Raw genomic sequence first — 15,394 nt, 5'->3', positions numbered from 1 at the left:
CAAGTATTTTACCACTGGTCCATGAGACACAGTAGATGCTTCAGTTTCCAAAATTCAGAACTGCGTTTCCTCAGTTAAAAGAATTTTTAACAAATATTTTCATCAGGTTTCTGTCTCTCTTACCTCCTGATCTGTTTCTTGCTCTCACTTTTCCTGAAGGATGAGCATCTGGCCCCCAGCAGCCTGTGCATGCTTCCCCTCAGCACACAGCAAGGTCTGTCTGATGGCAACCATGACGTCCTGTGCCCTGCCCAGACCTGTAACCCTGATGGCTGTGAACCATGGTGAGAAAACTTCTGACTTAGCACTGAGTTCAGGGGACAGGGCAGCCCTGCAGGGTGCAAAGCATCCCCTGTCTGTGCCAAGGTCTATCAACATCTGCTTGCTGAATGAGTCTTGGCTAAACAAGGCTCAGCTCTCAGGCCCCACTGAGCCCCCAAGCTACTGCAAAAATGCAAAAAATCCACTGTGTCTTGCTCTGACGAGATTTTTACCTATTTTGATAGTTGCCTGAGTAAAGGACATTTTTTATCATGTCCATATTTTCAAGGCATTTCACCAGCTGTGCTTCTCCTGCAGTGATTCTGCCTCCCTGGGGTGGCAAGGGACACCCCTGTGGCATGGAGAAAGTCACTTCGGGTTTGCCATCTCTCTCCAGATTAAAGGTTATTGTATTTGAGGTGGGGATATTTTGGAGACGCGCATTTCCCTCATAACAGTCTTATTCATAAATGTGTGTGTTGACAAGATGCCTAGATGCATCACATACCCCCAGAGCCAGCACAGCCCTTTGCATGCTGCTTGTGTCAGGCAGGGCTGCAGCTGGGTCCCTGCCAGTGGAATAAGAGAAGTCAGGTTTGTCTCTGCAGATAAAACAAGGTGGCAAGCTGCTGGGCCACTGGGCAGGCATTTGTTTATGCAACTGCTACGACAGGGGGAGTCCTTCCATCCTTTTCCACTGCAGCTGCTCTGCTCATTCAGCCACTGCTCATCCACCCATTTGCCAGCACTATTTATACCATAGCTGTAGCGTTTCAAAGGGGTTGGAAACTGAGTGCGACGGTGCTGCAGCGATGGAGATGCTTACAGAGCCCCAGAAAAGAGGGGTAAGGTGGTGGGAGGTGTGTGTGGGGGCGGAGGAGGAGGGCAGTCGGAGCCAGCAAGTGCTTGGTCGATGAATCTGAAGCAGCTCCTGAGCTCTCAAACCCCGCAGGGGAGATGCCGTGAGCCAAGCCCTGGGCAGAGCAAGGGCTGGGTGGGTTCTGGGGCTGCCAGGATGGCAGGAAGAAAAGGGAGGTTTTGTCAGCACCAAACAGAGCGTGGTTTCATCCCCACCAACCCCAGCAGACAAAGAACAAAAGGCAGCAGCTGCCAAGGAGTAGGTTTTAGCTGCCTTCCCATTACAGCTGGCATGGCTGAGTACTGCTTGAAAAACCCAAGAGGCAAAGAGTGATAGGGGCTGTTTATCTTTTTATTATAAATTTAGTATGAATGACCAATGGAAAAGTCACAATGGAGTACCAAGAACATTTTATCAAAATTTTAGCAGCATTTAAACAGTAATAGATTCCCAACCTCCTCCAGGCACCCCATGCCCTTTCCCTCCCACCCATGAAACAGTGACCTTCCCCCAGATGTGCTTTCCAAAGCCGTGCAGGGGATGTAGCTAGCCATTTCCTCCTGAGCAGTCATGAAAAAAGATCTCATCCCAAATGCTGGTTACCACTCAATCTCCATCCACACAGGGCCAGGTTCCCATCCCTTCCTCGTGGTCAGCAGCACACTGGAGGCCAGCAAGCTATGGCGTGGGATGGGACTCCCTGGGAGGGACCCAGCATCAGCTCACATCCTCACCGTGCTCCCCACGCCAGCCCCTGCGCGGGTCAGTGCTCCCGCGGGCGCCTGTACCTTCAACCACAAAACCAGGGCTAAGCCTGTTTCCTACCTGCTGCTGCCCTTTGATCCTGTACAGAGGGGTGCCGGGCACCCCACGGTACTGCTCCTGTACCTGAGAGTGTGCGTTTGTGGCTGGATGGACAGACAAAGGGAAAGCTGACAGTCAATTCACTCGCTGGAATTGATAGCAGGGCAATCAGGAGCTGAGACTTGAAGGGGAAAGGTAAAAGGTGAGCAGTGAGATACTTCAACCCACAAAATGAAGTTGGTCTACTATCAGCTAACTTGGCAAAACATGGTCTGCCTACTAATTAACGAGAACTAACTTTTTTGTGTGCTTTTTTTTTTTTTTAAAGTTACATTAAGACATGAACAGTACTGTCCCAGCCTCGCTGGCAGGAGCTTGGTGAAAACAACGTTGAATTAGAGGTGGGGAAACACAACACACGCCCACACATGTAGACAACAACATAGTATTGGCAAGCTATTCCCCCTGCTTCTTTGGTAGTTCCTAAACTTTCTTATCCAAAATATATAAGGGAAATGCACCATTTAAAAGTTACTGTTTGTAAGTATTTACACAGCCATAACCATCACACTATGATACACAAAGATCAATATGATATGAACAACGTTATTTTATGAAAAGCACTTCTGCACATTTTCTTTTGTTCCAGTATCTTAATAGCTTTAAAAAAATTCATGTGTTATGCAGTCATGTACCTCGCTTCTTCTTTTATCGAATGGACAAGAAACATTTCCTAATCCATACTCTTCTTCAAAAGATTAAAAAATTGCCACCAAAATGATACACTATGTACAAATTTTACTAAATATTAAATTCTAGGCAATTATTTTCACCCCACTGATAATATAACTTAGGTATTGTTACCTACTATATGCATATATATTTCTTTCATATATAAGAAATGGCACCACATCACCATGTCACCAGTATGACACATTGTTATGTACAGTAGATAAGAAGTTAGATATGGAAAATGGGTCTTCTCTGACTGATTCTTTCACGGGAAGGCTTCTCCCCTCGGTAGTCGCTTGGCCATTTCCCCTCTTCCCGGCGGAGAAGGCTCTTCAGACGTAAGGCAGGATCCCGTACATCAGCAGTGCCATCACACCGGCGCTGAACAAGCCGGCCACCGGCACAGTCACAAACCATGCCAGGAAGATGTTGCGGAAAAGGCGCCAGTCGACAGCTTTCTTGGAGCGGATCCAGCCAACGGCCACCACGGAGCCCACCTTGGTAGTGCAGGGGAGAGAGACAAGATGTCAGGCATGGGTCCGAGGCCCCGTCACGTGCCCACGGCCACACCAATGCCAGTCAGCTGATACCAAGTGAATCTCTGAGGTAAAGGAGCCCCTGATGATGAAGATGGCTCTGTTCTGGTGGGGTGGCAGGAGAGTGGCAATTCCAGGGTGCATTAACTTTTATTTTTCAATGGTAACCTGATATTCAGGGGTCTTGGGATCAGCCAAAGAAAAATAAATACATTTGTGGGTTTTTCTCTGTCCTGCTAGCTCTTGGATCTGCCATGAGTGCAACTGAGGCAGCCCTCCACCCACCCAGTGGCTGACTCAGTCTGTAGGGAAAGGGCAAGCACCCACCAAGCCTGGCCAGACTGCAGCCTGAATCACGGAAACACCAAGAGAGTTTTTTTTAAGGATCTACTGGAGAGTGTGGCATGGGGAAGGTTGGGATAGCTAGTACGGTTTCTGTCTCACCTGCCTGTCCTCTTGGTTGTTTGGGATGTCCTGCCTGTTTACCCAGCAGCTGCTGAACCTCTGCAGCTTCTAGCCTGGCATGTGGAGCTGACTCCAAACAGCACCTCTATCTATTTCAGTACTGTGGGCTATAAGCAGGACAGCAACAGCAATGTTAAGCAGCTGAGCCCACCCCGTAGCAGCAATGGTAACCGGGCAAGGGCCAGACAGACAGCACAAGGTTAGGCCCAGCACCGCTGCCCTACATCGAACTCATCAGCCCAAGGCCTCTGAGGAAAACCAGCCCTTCTGGAGCAGCCAGCCAAGCCAAGCATCCAGAGCTAACATCCTCCCTGCAGACAAAGACATCAATCAGCCTGATGCTATGGGGCATGCAGACTGCACAGACATCAAGAGGTCTGGCTTCAAGTGGGGAATGGTTTTTGAAGACAAAACACACAATGGCATGGGCAAAGCTACAGCCTTTTCTTCCTTCAAATTTATTTTCTGTTAGTAAGCTCAGGTATAACCCCAGCCTATTATTTTTTAAGAAAGAACTCGACTGAGAAAAAACATTTCTGGTGAAAAATTATGCAAAAACTTCACAAATGCTGCGTTTTCTTTCTGCCTTGGAAGTGGCCCTCCCTGCCATTAACAAAAATGTGTAATCAGTGCAAGTCTATTCAAAGCAAATGGTAAACCAGCAAGAAATGTGCAAGGAATATCCTGTTTTGAAGGAAAGGAAGCTCCAAGACACAGTATACCTACAATGATCTCCAATTCCTTCCTGAAATTTAAAAGGTATCAGCAATGATGGCATTGGTAATCTGTTTTAAAGATTATTAAAGTTTAGTTTATTAATAGTGATTTTGATGGGCTAGAGGTTAGGAGAGTAGCTAAAACTTGGGTGTAGGGACACTACACCGTCTGCAGAATTTCAGATGATATCTACTTTGAGACTGGTTTGAAACCAGTGCAGTTTGCCTTCAGTATGCTCTGCTTAAAGCATTGCAGAAATGCTTTTGACTCTCTTGGTCCTGTGCAATGGCATATCATAATAACACACAGAACATGATAATTCCATCATAGCAACACCAAGAATACTTTTCAAAACTCCAAAATCATAGGAGCAAAAAGGACCTTACAGTATGACCTCAGCAAAGTCACTTTTGCACAGAAAAAGCATTTAACTCCTGCACTCTAGTTTTACCCGTATGTGAACAGATTCAGTCTCTTACAGATGAGAAATGCTTGTTTATTTCTACATCTCACAACTTAGAATAAACAACAGGCACTATGTGTAAGATTCAAGATGATCATTTCCTACCTGGGCAGCAGACAGGCAAGGTACACATTCACACCACACTGCCTTTGCAGTGCTGAATCCCAAGGGAAGTTGCACAGGTGCAGGCAGGGTAATGTGGCTACCATGTTCAGACTCCCAAATTCCTTTGGAGGCTCAAAAGGTTAGGTCTTTCCTTCAGGCCCTCTGGAGTTGGAGGCTTTCAGAGGGACTTCCCTTTGACTCATGGCAAGGATGAAGGTGCAGTTCAGGCTCTCAGCAGGCACCGAGAGTGGAAAAGCTGCTGAGCTGTAGATTTAGGACAGGCATAGCAGGCAGTGTCTACCTCATGTAGACCAAAGCCTCTGAATTAAGACTGAATACAGCTCCTGATCTGAGAGGTCTTGGTGATTTTTTCTCAGAGCTAATGCTTTTTTCCTGCTGCCAGTCTCCAGTTTGCTATCACATCTGCTCCAAGACCTGAAAACTGCTGCTCAGAGCTTTCCTTCAAACTTGGTCTCCATTTTTCATTATAGTCTACTATTTCACCTTTCACCTCAAAAAAGGACTCCCTCCACCTAAGTGTTTCACACTGCTCCTTTTTTGCCACCACTTTATCTCGTTGCTGCATGTTCAGTTGACTGACACCCCTTTGGTAGGGCTCCTGCTTTAGCAAATGCTATTTTGTTGTGGAACAAATGTTAGGGGAAAGAAGGATTCTCACTCCCTGATGCCAGAGGCTTAGGACTAAGCTCACTCCTTTTATTTTTCATTCCTAGGCTGAAATAAATTTTTCTGCTGATTTTTAGGAAGGCATTTCTGTCTCAACGGCTGACAGCACTTTCAGAGAGGCATTTTCCCACAGAGGAAATTGTATATAATAGCTCTTTTATTTGTTCACTGGGCTCTCAGAGAAAACAAGGAATACATCTGTTACAAGTGGTTTGCTTTATCATGTGTTGATTACTTGGGATCTTTCAACTCAGGATCTCATTTTTCTGAAACAGAGTCAGTTATAATAATGTGACATCCTGGAACAATCTAATCCTATTGCAAAGTGGATCGTCCCATTAAGAATGATCCCTCTAATGAGATAAAGCCAACTACAGGGAGCAGACACAGACTAACCACATTAACTGCTTTCATGGAAGCATTTTTTAAAAATAATTACTTAGCTCTGCAGATAGAAAAGACTAAGCTTTTAACTGTGTTGAGTCAATGAATACCTCCTAATGCTGCCCTCTCATTAGCTTTTGGCTTCTGAGACATTTTCTTTTTAAATTCTGTCTTTTTGTCTGTACCAAAATGTATCTTCTCTTTTATGACTGGTTGGCGAGAAGTGTTTCAGGCACGCAACTGGGATAATCAAAGCTGTATTATTCTCCCTGGCAAAGTCTTCATCATGCATTTGATATACCAGTCAGCTTACAGGGCGGTGGTTTCAGGCAAGCATTTTTAGAAGTGGATCACGTTGTTATTATTTTTCCCCTCCCTGTTTGATTCACAGGAACCAGAGTTTGGCCAATACCAGGAAATCTGAACAGCCTTTCAGAGCAGCCTAGTCTTGGCTGCTTCTCAAAGAACTCTACAGCAAAAGAAAGAAATTATTTTGCAATAGAGGAAGGCTTTCTGAAGAAATGGTTTTCACTAGAAAAAGGCCAATTGAACCAACTTGGGTTGTTCTGCAGGATGTGTGGATTTCATTGACTCTTTCACTGGGAACCAGGTCAATGTCACAGGCAAGGATGCCCGGCTTCTTGCCAGCCTGCCTGCCATGCTGTGGAGCAGTTGGCCCCAAAAACCTGCCTACCCCAGCCAGAGCTGGAAGGGCTCCAAGGTCCTCAGGGTGCAGTAGTGAATCCTACAGGATCTGGCTCTTGTAGGGCTTGGTGGTATTGTCCTGAATCAGAAGAGCTTTGCTGCTCTGGAGCCTGATTTTGGAGGGGCTTCCTCATACCCTGCCAGAGGGTGAGGAATACAGACAGCTCTGTGTGTCCAAGAGCTTGGGAATCCATGAAGAAGCAAAGGAATAAAAGATGGGATATTTGACTTGGGAATTTTCTGGGAGACAAAATTCCAAATTCCCACTATGTTCTTCCAGCAGTGTAAATGTCCACATACTCCCTGTTGCCTGCAAGCCACATAAATTGCCTCACACAGCACATCACATGACACAATTAAATTCTGCCCATTACGCAGCCTATATCTATTCTTCAAACTGTTTGTTTGGGGTTTTTTGTTTGGGTTTTTTTTTAAAAAAAACAAAGCCAACAACCTCAATTAAAGTGCTAATTACAAGGACCAGATTTTGTACTATAATGCACAAAAGTGAGGACAAGTTGGTTTAAAAGAAGAGAGACATTAAAATATTAGCTTAATGATGGAGCAGTGTTTCTCAGACAGACAGGTGGCTCTAAATTGCATGTAACCAGGACCACACAAACTACAAGTCTACATTATTTTAATATGTCTATATTAGTTCAATATGATCATGTAAGGGTGAAAGACATTCCAGACTTTTGTGCAATTGCTTGTAACACTGATTTTGCTTGGCCATACCAGCTTTAAAAGCAGTCAGTCCTCCTCACTTTGCACTAGTCTGCACAGTGCATCGCATAGTGAAGGCAATCTGCAGCAATTGGTATCTCTTGAATTTTGTTATGGTTTGTCCTAGTGATGTGATTTACTGATGGAATCACTGCAAACTCCAATACCTTGCAATGGGTGGAGCTTATTGGAATACCCACATTTGAGGCTACAAGTACCGTTAGCGCACACATTACTTCAATGCAAAATCCACTGTGAAGAAATAAAAAAAAAGACAGATGGAAAACCTGTAGTAAAAGAGTTATATGCAGGAAATCCCATGCCATGCACTTAACCAGAAAGTGAAGTATAAGTGATGAATGGTGCGCAGCCTCTGAACAAGAGAGAAATGCTACCCAACCAGGTTCAAATGGCACCGTCGGAGGAAACCAGGTTCTTCCTTGTAATTGTTTGCTTTAAAATCAAGGTCATGTTTTTGTAAGTGCTGTTTTTCTTTAACCACAGCTCTGGAGTTCACACTGTGCTCAATTGCAGTGACTTCACTGTGACAACTCCAATGCGTATTTTGGAAGCCTGATTATTTCCCCATGTCACTGGCATGACTGAGACGCGCTGATGCACCTCCACCTAATCATCCTCCATGAGCAGCTGTTTTCCCCTTGTCGTGCCATTATCCACTGGCTCAAGGGGCACAATTTTAAGATGAATAGTCCAGACTGCCTTGACTGCAGTCGCTGGGCAAAGGCATACCTTGCAGTGTGTAGTACTGACAGGAAGTCCAACATTGGAAGCTACCACAACTGTGAACGCCGAAGCCAACTCAATAGTGAATCCACTGCGGGAAGCATAAGAAAACACTTCACAATCACTCTTTGCATCAGCTCGGACTGATACCATGCAGCGTGCCAAAGTCTTACCCGTTTCTTCTTCCGACTGTTTTATCTCCAACTGATTTTTATCACAGGAATAAGTTAAGAGAACAAGGAAGGGCTGAGTAATGGGAACCACACAGGCTAATCATCTGTAGCAACCGGCTGCACAGCTCATTGCGTCAGGGACTTTTACTACTCTACACTGCAGTGAATTCTGCCTAATTAGTAATTCAGTTAAACACCAGCAGAGGTCGAGTATGCATTAAGGACAAAAATTACTGTAATAAACACATGTGGTTTTGGTATTCTGAAGTGCACTGGGAAAGCTGTGATCTTGCCATTTCCAAATGCACCTTCTGCCACGTTAATTAGGTAATAAAAAGAAGAGTGTTCAAGTAGACCTCTACAGCTCAAACACATTCAATATTAGTTTACAGGGTTATCTTTTTTTCCTTTCTCTCTTTCTTTCTCATTCTTTCTTCCTCTCTCCTTTTCCTCTTTTTTTCTCTTTCATTTGTTAAAAAGACGGAGAAGTCAAAGCCAGGTTATCATTAAAATCAAAGCACAGCAAATCCAGCAGACTGCATTACAAACAAACTACTGGAGCAGCAGTTTCTCAGACTGGTTCACACAGAAAGTTCACACAACCAAAATGACAACTGTGCACATACCTTGATGGTGTGATTGGAGTGAGGTCTTTACCCATGGTCTGGATAACTCTTCTCCCCCAGACCCAGAGACCCACACAGATCCCAACACCTCCATAAAACAGCAGCCAGATAGGAGTTGATGCCTCTTGCATTACACCACCTTGCTCGTAGATAAGCCAGAGTGCAACGAGGGGACCAATTGCATTGCTGGAGAAACAGAAAAACATCAACCAAGTTACAGAAATGCATTGAAATTAAATAAAATGTACAACATTGAAAGTAGTCTCTTATTTTCTGTGTGATTTTTCTTCATCATGTGTGCAGCATTGCTCTGACTTGACCCCACAGACAACACCCTTTCTCACTTGGAGAGACCACAGTAAGTGACTCTTATCATGCTGCTTTTTCAGTTGTCACTTCACCACTGATAACTACAGCAAATGCTAAAAGGAATTTCTCTTTTACAAATTGTTTCCTGACATGTCAGAGTCGCTAATATCTCATTACGCGTATTCTGGGACAAAACCCAGTATTTTCAGCACTGTGCTGAAACTATCTCAAAATTTACAATTCAGGATGTCTGCATCTTTAAAACTTAAGTATTAAATTAGCTCTTTTTTTCAAAGGGGGAAATTAATGAAGAAAATTACCATTTCAGACAAGAAGACACAAATATAATCTAGTCTGACAACCTGTAACATTTGGAGATAGAATGAGATTGCAGGCAGGAAGGTGACTTAGACTTCAAATGCATTATAGAGCAAGTTGGACTCAATCAGAGAGGACTTCTTGGTGACATAGAGTTGGTGTAAGCCCTTTTTGCTACCCTGCTGCTGCTATCTAGAAAAACATTGAAAGTCAACAACCCTGAAGTCCCCACTCCTAATGCTGGTCACCCGATATTGGTGGCTGGACTCTCCAGTGCCCGGAGTGAGACTTCTGACTTTGCTTATTCCAAAAAAGCATCAAGTTTCTAGACATGAGAGTTAGAAGCTAAACTTGAAAGCTGGTATCCAGTTACTTTAGAGGTTTAAATATTAAAAAGCAGATAAGAACTTCAACGGTTTGGGGTTTTTTTGGTTGTTTGTTTGGGTTTTTTGCAGCTCTTTTGCTAAACTGAGTAGCTGCTTGTCCTGCTGACCAGCATTTATCCACAAGCAAAAAAGCACAAGAAGTGAAGCAGCGCTGCACTTATGTCTAAATAATCACAAGAAGAGCAGAGCAAACCTGTCCAATGTCATTCAAAACATCTGAAAACCAAGAGGAAGCTCCCCTCTTTGTAAACTGATAAGGAGAGCGGGTGGCAGGGAGCACTGCAGGCAGGACCAACAGCTATGCTTGCCCTGCAGCGCTGCAGGACCGGCTAAATTTAGTTCCTGGTCTCACTCCAAAGCACACAGATGGAGTAAGGGCCAGTTTTAACATTGAATGTTGTGCAAACCAAGCCACCGTAACTGACAGTTAATAATTTACCCAAATCCCATCTTTACCAGATACAAGGTGCTAGGCTGCTAATTGCCAAGAGAGAAGGGTCCTCCACGTTGCAAAGCTCAGCGCATCTAAGCAACACGAGACCTCCTTCTTTCTTCTGGTACTTAAGAAATTGAGCTCTGAAGCCTGAGAAGCAGACCTGGAGCAAAGTGAGACTAGGAAGGAATCTTCCCTCGTAAACACACACAACAACATTCAAGCTGTGAGGCAAACAAAAATCCTTTAAAATGCTCTTTGGTATAAAAAGGAATTAATAATTCCTACAGATTTTGAAGAAGATGCTGGAAATAAATTAGTGAGCTAACATGGGTAGTAAAATCTGGTGGGTTTGAAGATACTGGGTAGTGCAATGAAGAACTAAATGTACTTTAAATAAGGAGTGATTTCCACTAGCAAAAATACTTTAAAATTCTGGTATGATACTGTGCCTGAGCATGCATTTGATTTGTTGAGTTTTTGTGTGACTGAAAGGGCAGTATGTGAAAAGTCCTTAGTGCCTAAATGCAAGAACTATTTTACCTTCAAGGAAGAAGAGATTCTTGATCAAAGAATTTCTACTATATTTAAGTCGATCTGCAAGTTCTTTGCCAGTGTTTTCAGGTGTGGATTAAATTATCTGCACATTTGAGTGCCTTATTGTGCATAGAAAAAGAAAGGTAAGTCACTGTACCTTCAACTGATGGATGTAGAAGGATGGACAAAGGCAACTAAAACTGATCTTCTTATAGTGCTGTGTGACATGGGGACAACCTCCCTGTTATAACAGGTACATTGGGAGTCAGCCCAGGCACTGATTCCTGACTGTTGTGAAGAGATTATGGATGGTTATTTTTCAGCCCTAATGTAAATGGGAAGACAGAAAAGCCTTCAAAAGCTACAGCAGCAAACTATGCTCTTTTGTACCAAAATCTAGTTTTAATTACTTGCAAATGCTACACCTCTGTGAATCAACTGAGCTAAATCCTTGAAGAAAAGGTTATTTTCTTATTTGTGGCAATGGAAGGCAAGGCAAAACTCTGCTGATTTATGCTCAGCCTCAGAGGATCCAACTGGCTGATCCTGCTCAACACATCAGAAGAGATGACACTGATCCCCACAGAGGCAGCACTTCTGATACCCTCCCTGTAGGAAAAGAAAGCAGAGGAGCACTGGATACATATATGCTTGTAAAGGTAGAAAGGTAATAAACTGCCTTTTCATTTGTGGGTATCTGCACCACTGGTTAGCTACATGAGAGAGATTTCTCCTCTCTCTGTAAATTGCGTTCAATATGACTGAAACATTCAGCTCCTAGGGACAAGGGCACCTCTCAGCCTGAACACCTGCAAGAGGCTACCAACAGCCAGTAAACTAGCAGTGGTGCAGCGACTCCAATCTACCACCACCACAGCTCTTCAGAAGGCTCCTTTGGCTTCTGGGTTTGCTCAGTAGGTCCAGTCCCAGGGGCGTGTGGTATCTACGCCTCCTGTACCAATGGAGAACAGCTCTAGAAGAAGCCGTTAGGCCTGTTCCACCACAAAACTGCCACAAGCTCACAATGAATGCGTCTGACTCAGGAACTGCAAAGACTAGGATCTTGGTACTGCATAATCAGCTTTGAGACATTACACAAGGTACGTGCACGTGCACTCCATCATCCTAGGTTGACTAGGAACAGTTCATCAGTAGAAGACAACCAGCCACAACAGCAGAGTAAGAGAGAAACAGCACATGAAAAAAAAAAAAGGTGTTTCTACATAAGACTTTGCTTTGAGATCTTCTGCAGTTAACAGATGTCTCCTACAGCTGAGTGACTAAGCAGATGAACTACGAGGATGCTGGCTAGACTGGGATGTGGCTTTTACAGTGTTTCCCACTAGTTCTCTCTCATTTGACTCAAGACATGACTAGCAGGAAAGCACACCTCAAATCTTCCATGAGCTTGGCTAAGGCTCATTTCACAAGTCTATTTTCAAGAAGTGATTTTCTCTTACTCTCCCACGCAGCTCTTTTACTTGTCTTAACTAACTCCTGTTTGTGCTGGAGCTCCAAATCTCATTTGTGGTAGTTTAGAGGGCGAAGAAAAAAGCCTGAGACGGTTACCCAAGGGCTCTGAACCCCTACCTGCATCTATATGTAAAACTGCCATTAGGTTCCTATGCAACTGAAATGCTTTTGAGGATGTTACCTTATTATTTAGCTATCGGGTTTAAAAGCCAAGACAAGCAACTCCTGTCAAGGCATTACTTTAGTTTTGTACACCTAATACCGATTTTTCCACTGAGCACAAGAGGCCATTATGAGTTATTTTAGGATGAATTTATAAAACATTATGACAAAATAAGCTTAACTTTTGAGACTACCTGTCACAAAATGTGTTTTCCATGTCCAATATTTTTCACAATCTCTGCCGTGCTCTGTCAACGCGGTACTCACAGGGCACGGGACTGCAGAGCAGGGGCAGGGGTGGGGGCTGTCTGCCTTCCCGGGAGGCATGACACAGGACTGAATGCCACCTGCAGTAATGCTTGTCCTTGCAGGCATGTCACGGCAGCTCGGCAAAGTGCTGCTGAGTGTTTCTGAAGTGCTGCCTGACCCTCATGCTGATTTCACTAGCTCGCTCGACTAACGTGAATCGGTATGACTTTTCTTCTGCTCGCTTGTGCCAGTTGCGAATCTGTCCCGCACCATTTATAAAGCTGTCATGAAAGACAGCATTTGACAGTGAATCTGAATTATAAATAGAGCTGGCTTCTCCTCTCCCCTGTGAGACAGACAGTATTACAGACAAGCCACCCCACATTCAGCTATCACGAGATGGGCTTAGAAATTAGTTTCCCATGCACACACATAGATTTATAGGTACCTTAGGGTCACAAGTCCAGGCCCTTTTCTGGAGGAATGAGGACTACAATATTTTTTTTTTTCTTCTTTTTCTAAGTAAGGTTTTTTTTTTCAGTATCAGAAGGATGCTATCAGCTGAATGCTCTATCACCAAATCCCATAAAACTTGTCATAATATTTTATGAACTACCAACATTTCTATTACCGTAGCCCCCCAGTACCGGCTTGTGACAACCTCACTACTTCTTACTTGAGGGGACTAGCAAGTTGCTAAAGAAGAAAATGTAATTGCATTTGAATTATACGCTCTGAATAAACTTTGTGTTATAATCCATGATCCACAGACTAGTTGATGACCATGCTTTCATTCTCTGCTCCCTGAAAAAGCTGATCGTGTTTTAGCCACTTTTTCTAGCTGAGTATAAGAAGCTTGACACTTACATGATCACGGATTAAAACTGAATGATGAGCAAAATAGCTATCTGAGAAATTAGGCTTCCAATATGACAAATTTAATTACAAAACCTCCAGTCATCTGACTATTTCCCAAACCAGGATTTCAGAAATGAACACTCCACTGGGAAAAGAAGTGGAATGATATTTCTGAACATGCTGCAGTTACGCCCAGAGACACCACCCAGTTGAGTAAGGGTGAAAGGAAGATATGCCTGTATATACCAACAAAAAAAACAGTCCTAATCTCCAGAGATCTCAGATTATCGAGAGAGTTTCACCCTACTTCAAATAATCGGACAGTTTTGACATAGTGCATATACCCTAGTGCAATAAGTGTGTCACAGCTGTGCTCAGTGAAGTGCAAGCTTTGGGAGCATTAATAAGTCAGGAAGGCTATGTATTTCTTCCTGCAGCTGACCACTGCATACTGTAAATGCTGCTAGCCCTGAAACCCTAATTCCCTGGACACCAGAGAGTTGGGTCTATCCTCCCCCTTGCCCACCAGCATCAGCTTCCCACCAGCAAGCTCAGTCACGGGCCCTGCTCGCAGCAGGATGGGGCAGAAATCCATGCCCACCTGAGCCCCTGTTTCTTGCTGTTCTCTGGCTTGCCTGCAGGGTACAACAAAGATGCCCCATACTTGCACAATTAAGGACATAAGTGAAGATTCCTATCTACTCAGGACCTAGGCTTCATTTTCAGGATGGACTTCTATTAAAAAGGGAAGAAATTAGATTTCTGGATGCTCTCAGTAATTATAATGGACAGATTAGTTTCCTAATTATTCTAAGTGATCTTGACTGCAGCTCTCAGGAAGGAAATAAGAAATACTCATTTTGTAATCCAGCCTTATTATAGCTCCTTTAGATTCCTTATTTAGCCAGGAGACTGAATCCCACTAAGCTCTTTGTACTCTCTGCTGAGATACTGGCAACATTCTCATCCTTCCCTCCTTTAATCCCATTGCATTCGCTTTAGGAAAAGGGGAAAAGGCAAGTCCCACTGAAGTCCCACTGCTGTGGTCTAACCTAAAACTACAGTGAAGACTGTAGGGAGGTAAGTGAAAGGAGAAGTTTCCTATTCCCAAGCAGGCATTTCCTAGCATCACCCACATTTCTTTGCTTAGCAATGAATTCCCAATCTGGTAGCAGATCAGTTTCCCTAAAATCACTGAGAGAAGGTGTAGAAATATATAAAAATGTCTAAACATTTTTACTATAGCTCTGAAAGAGTTTTAAATCCTGTGTTCAGTAACATAGCCTATATAATTTGAAAAATAAGAGCCATTCTTTGTCAAGGTTGTGCCATAAATCTATATGGCATTTCCTGCAGACCCTAACATGAATGATCCCTTTTTCCTATAATAACTAAGTATGAATATGCAAGCCCTTAAGTCCTCCATGTGAAATCTAATTAGAGCAGCCACATTCAAGCAATTTATGCAACAGGAACTGAGATCCCCTGCACAACCATGAAACATCTGCAAGCAGATTTCTCCCCCCTGCAGCACCAGCCAACCTTCAGAACCACCTGCACCTTGCTATGCACAGACACAGATGGGTGGCATGGTCTGTGGCCATCCTGTTCAGCTGGAGCATCACGGCTCCAGCCACCATCACAATAATAAAGCACATTACTCCATGGCTGGAATCCATGAA

At 43.8% G+C, this 15,394-nt stretch overlaps 1 protein-coding gene across 5 annotated transcripts in view; it reads right to left on the bottom strand.

The window, feature by feature from the left end:
* Nucleotides 1–1,453: 1,453 nt before the first annotated feature.
* Nucleotides 1,454–15,394, bottom strand: part of SLC20A2 (solute carrier family 20 member 2) — a 58,653-nt gene continuing 44,712 nt past the window's right edge. For 3 of the 5 annotated variants that reach the window (XM_051618467.1, XM_051618466.1, XM_051618468.1), the window contains exons 9-11: nt 8,988–9,173; nt 8,195–8,279; nt 1,454–3,153 (exon numbers count right to left, since the gene is read on the bottom strand). In XM_051618467.1, coding sequence (XP_051474427.1) covers nt 2,989–3,153; nt 8,195–8,279; nt 8,988–9,173 — 436 coding nt within the window. In that variant the 3' untranslated portion in view covers nt 1,454–2,988. Of the gene's footprint in view, nt 3,154–7,611; nt 7,697–8,194; nt 8,280–8,987; nt 9,174–15,394 lie in introns of all 5 variants that reach the window. The other 2 variants (XM_051618469.1, XM_051618470.1) reach the window with 2 other exon arrangements.

This window comes from Apus apus, chromosome 4, assembly GCF_020740795.1.
Source record: "Apus apus isolate bApuApu2 chromosome 4, bApuApu2.pri.cur, whole genome shotgun sequence".
NCBI classification, from domain to species: domain Eukaryota; kingdom Metazoa; phylum Chordata; class Aves; order Apodiformes; family Apodidae; genus Apus; species Apus apus.
The sequence above is the reverse complement of the archived record's forward strand: the minus strand, read 5'-3'. Positions and strand labels throughout refer to the sequence as shown.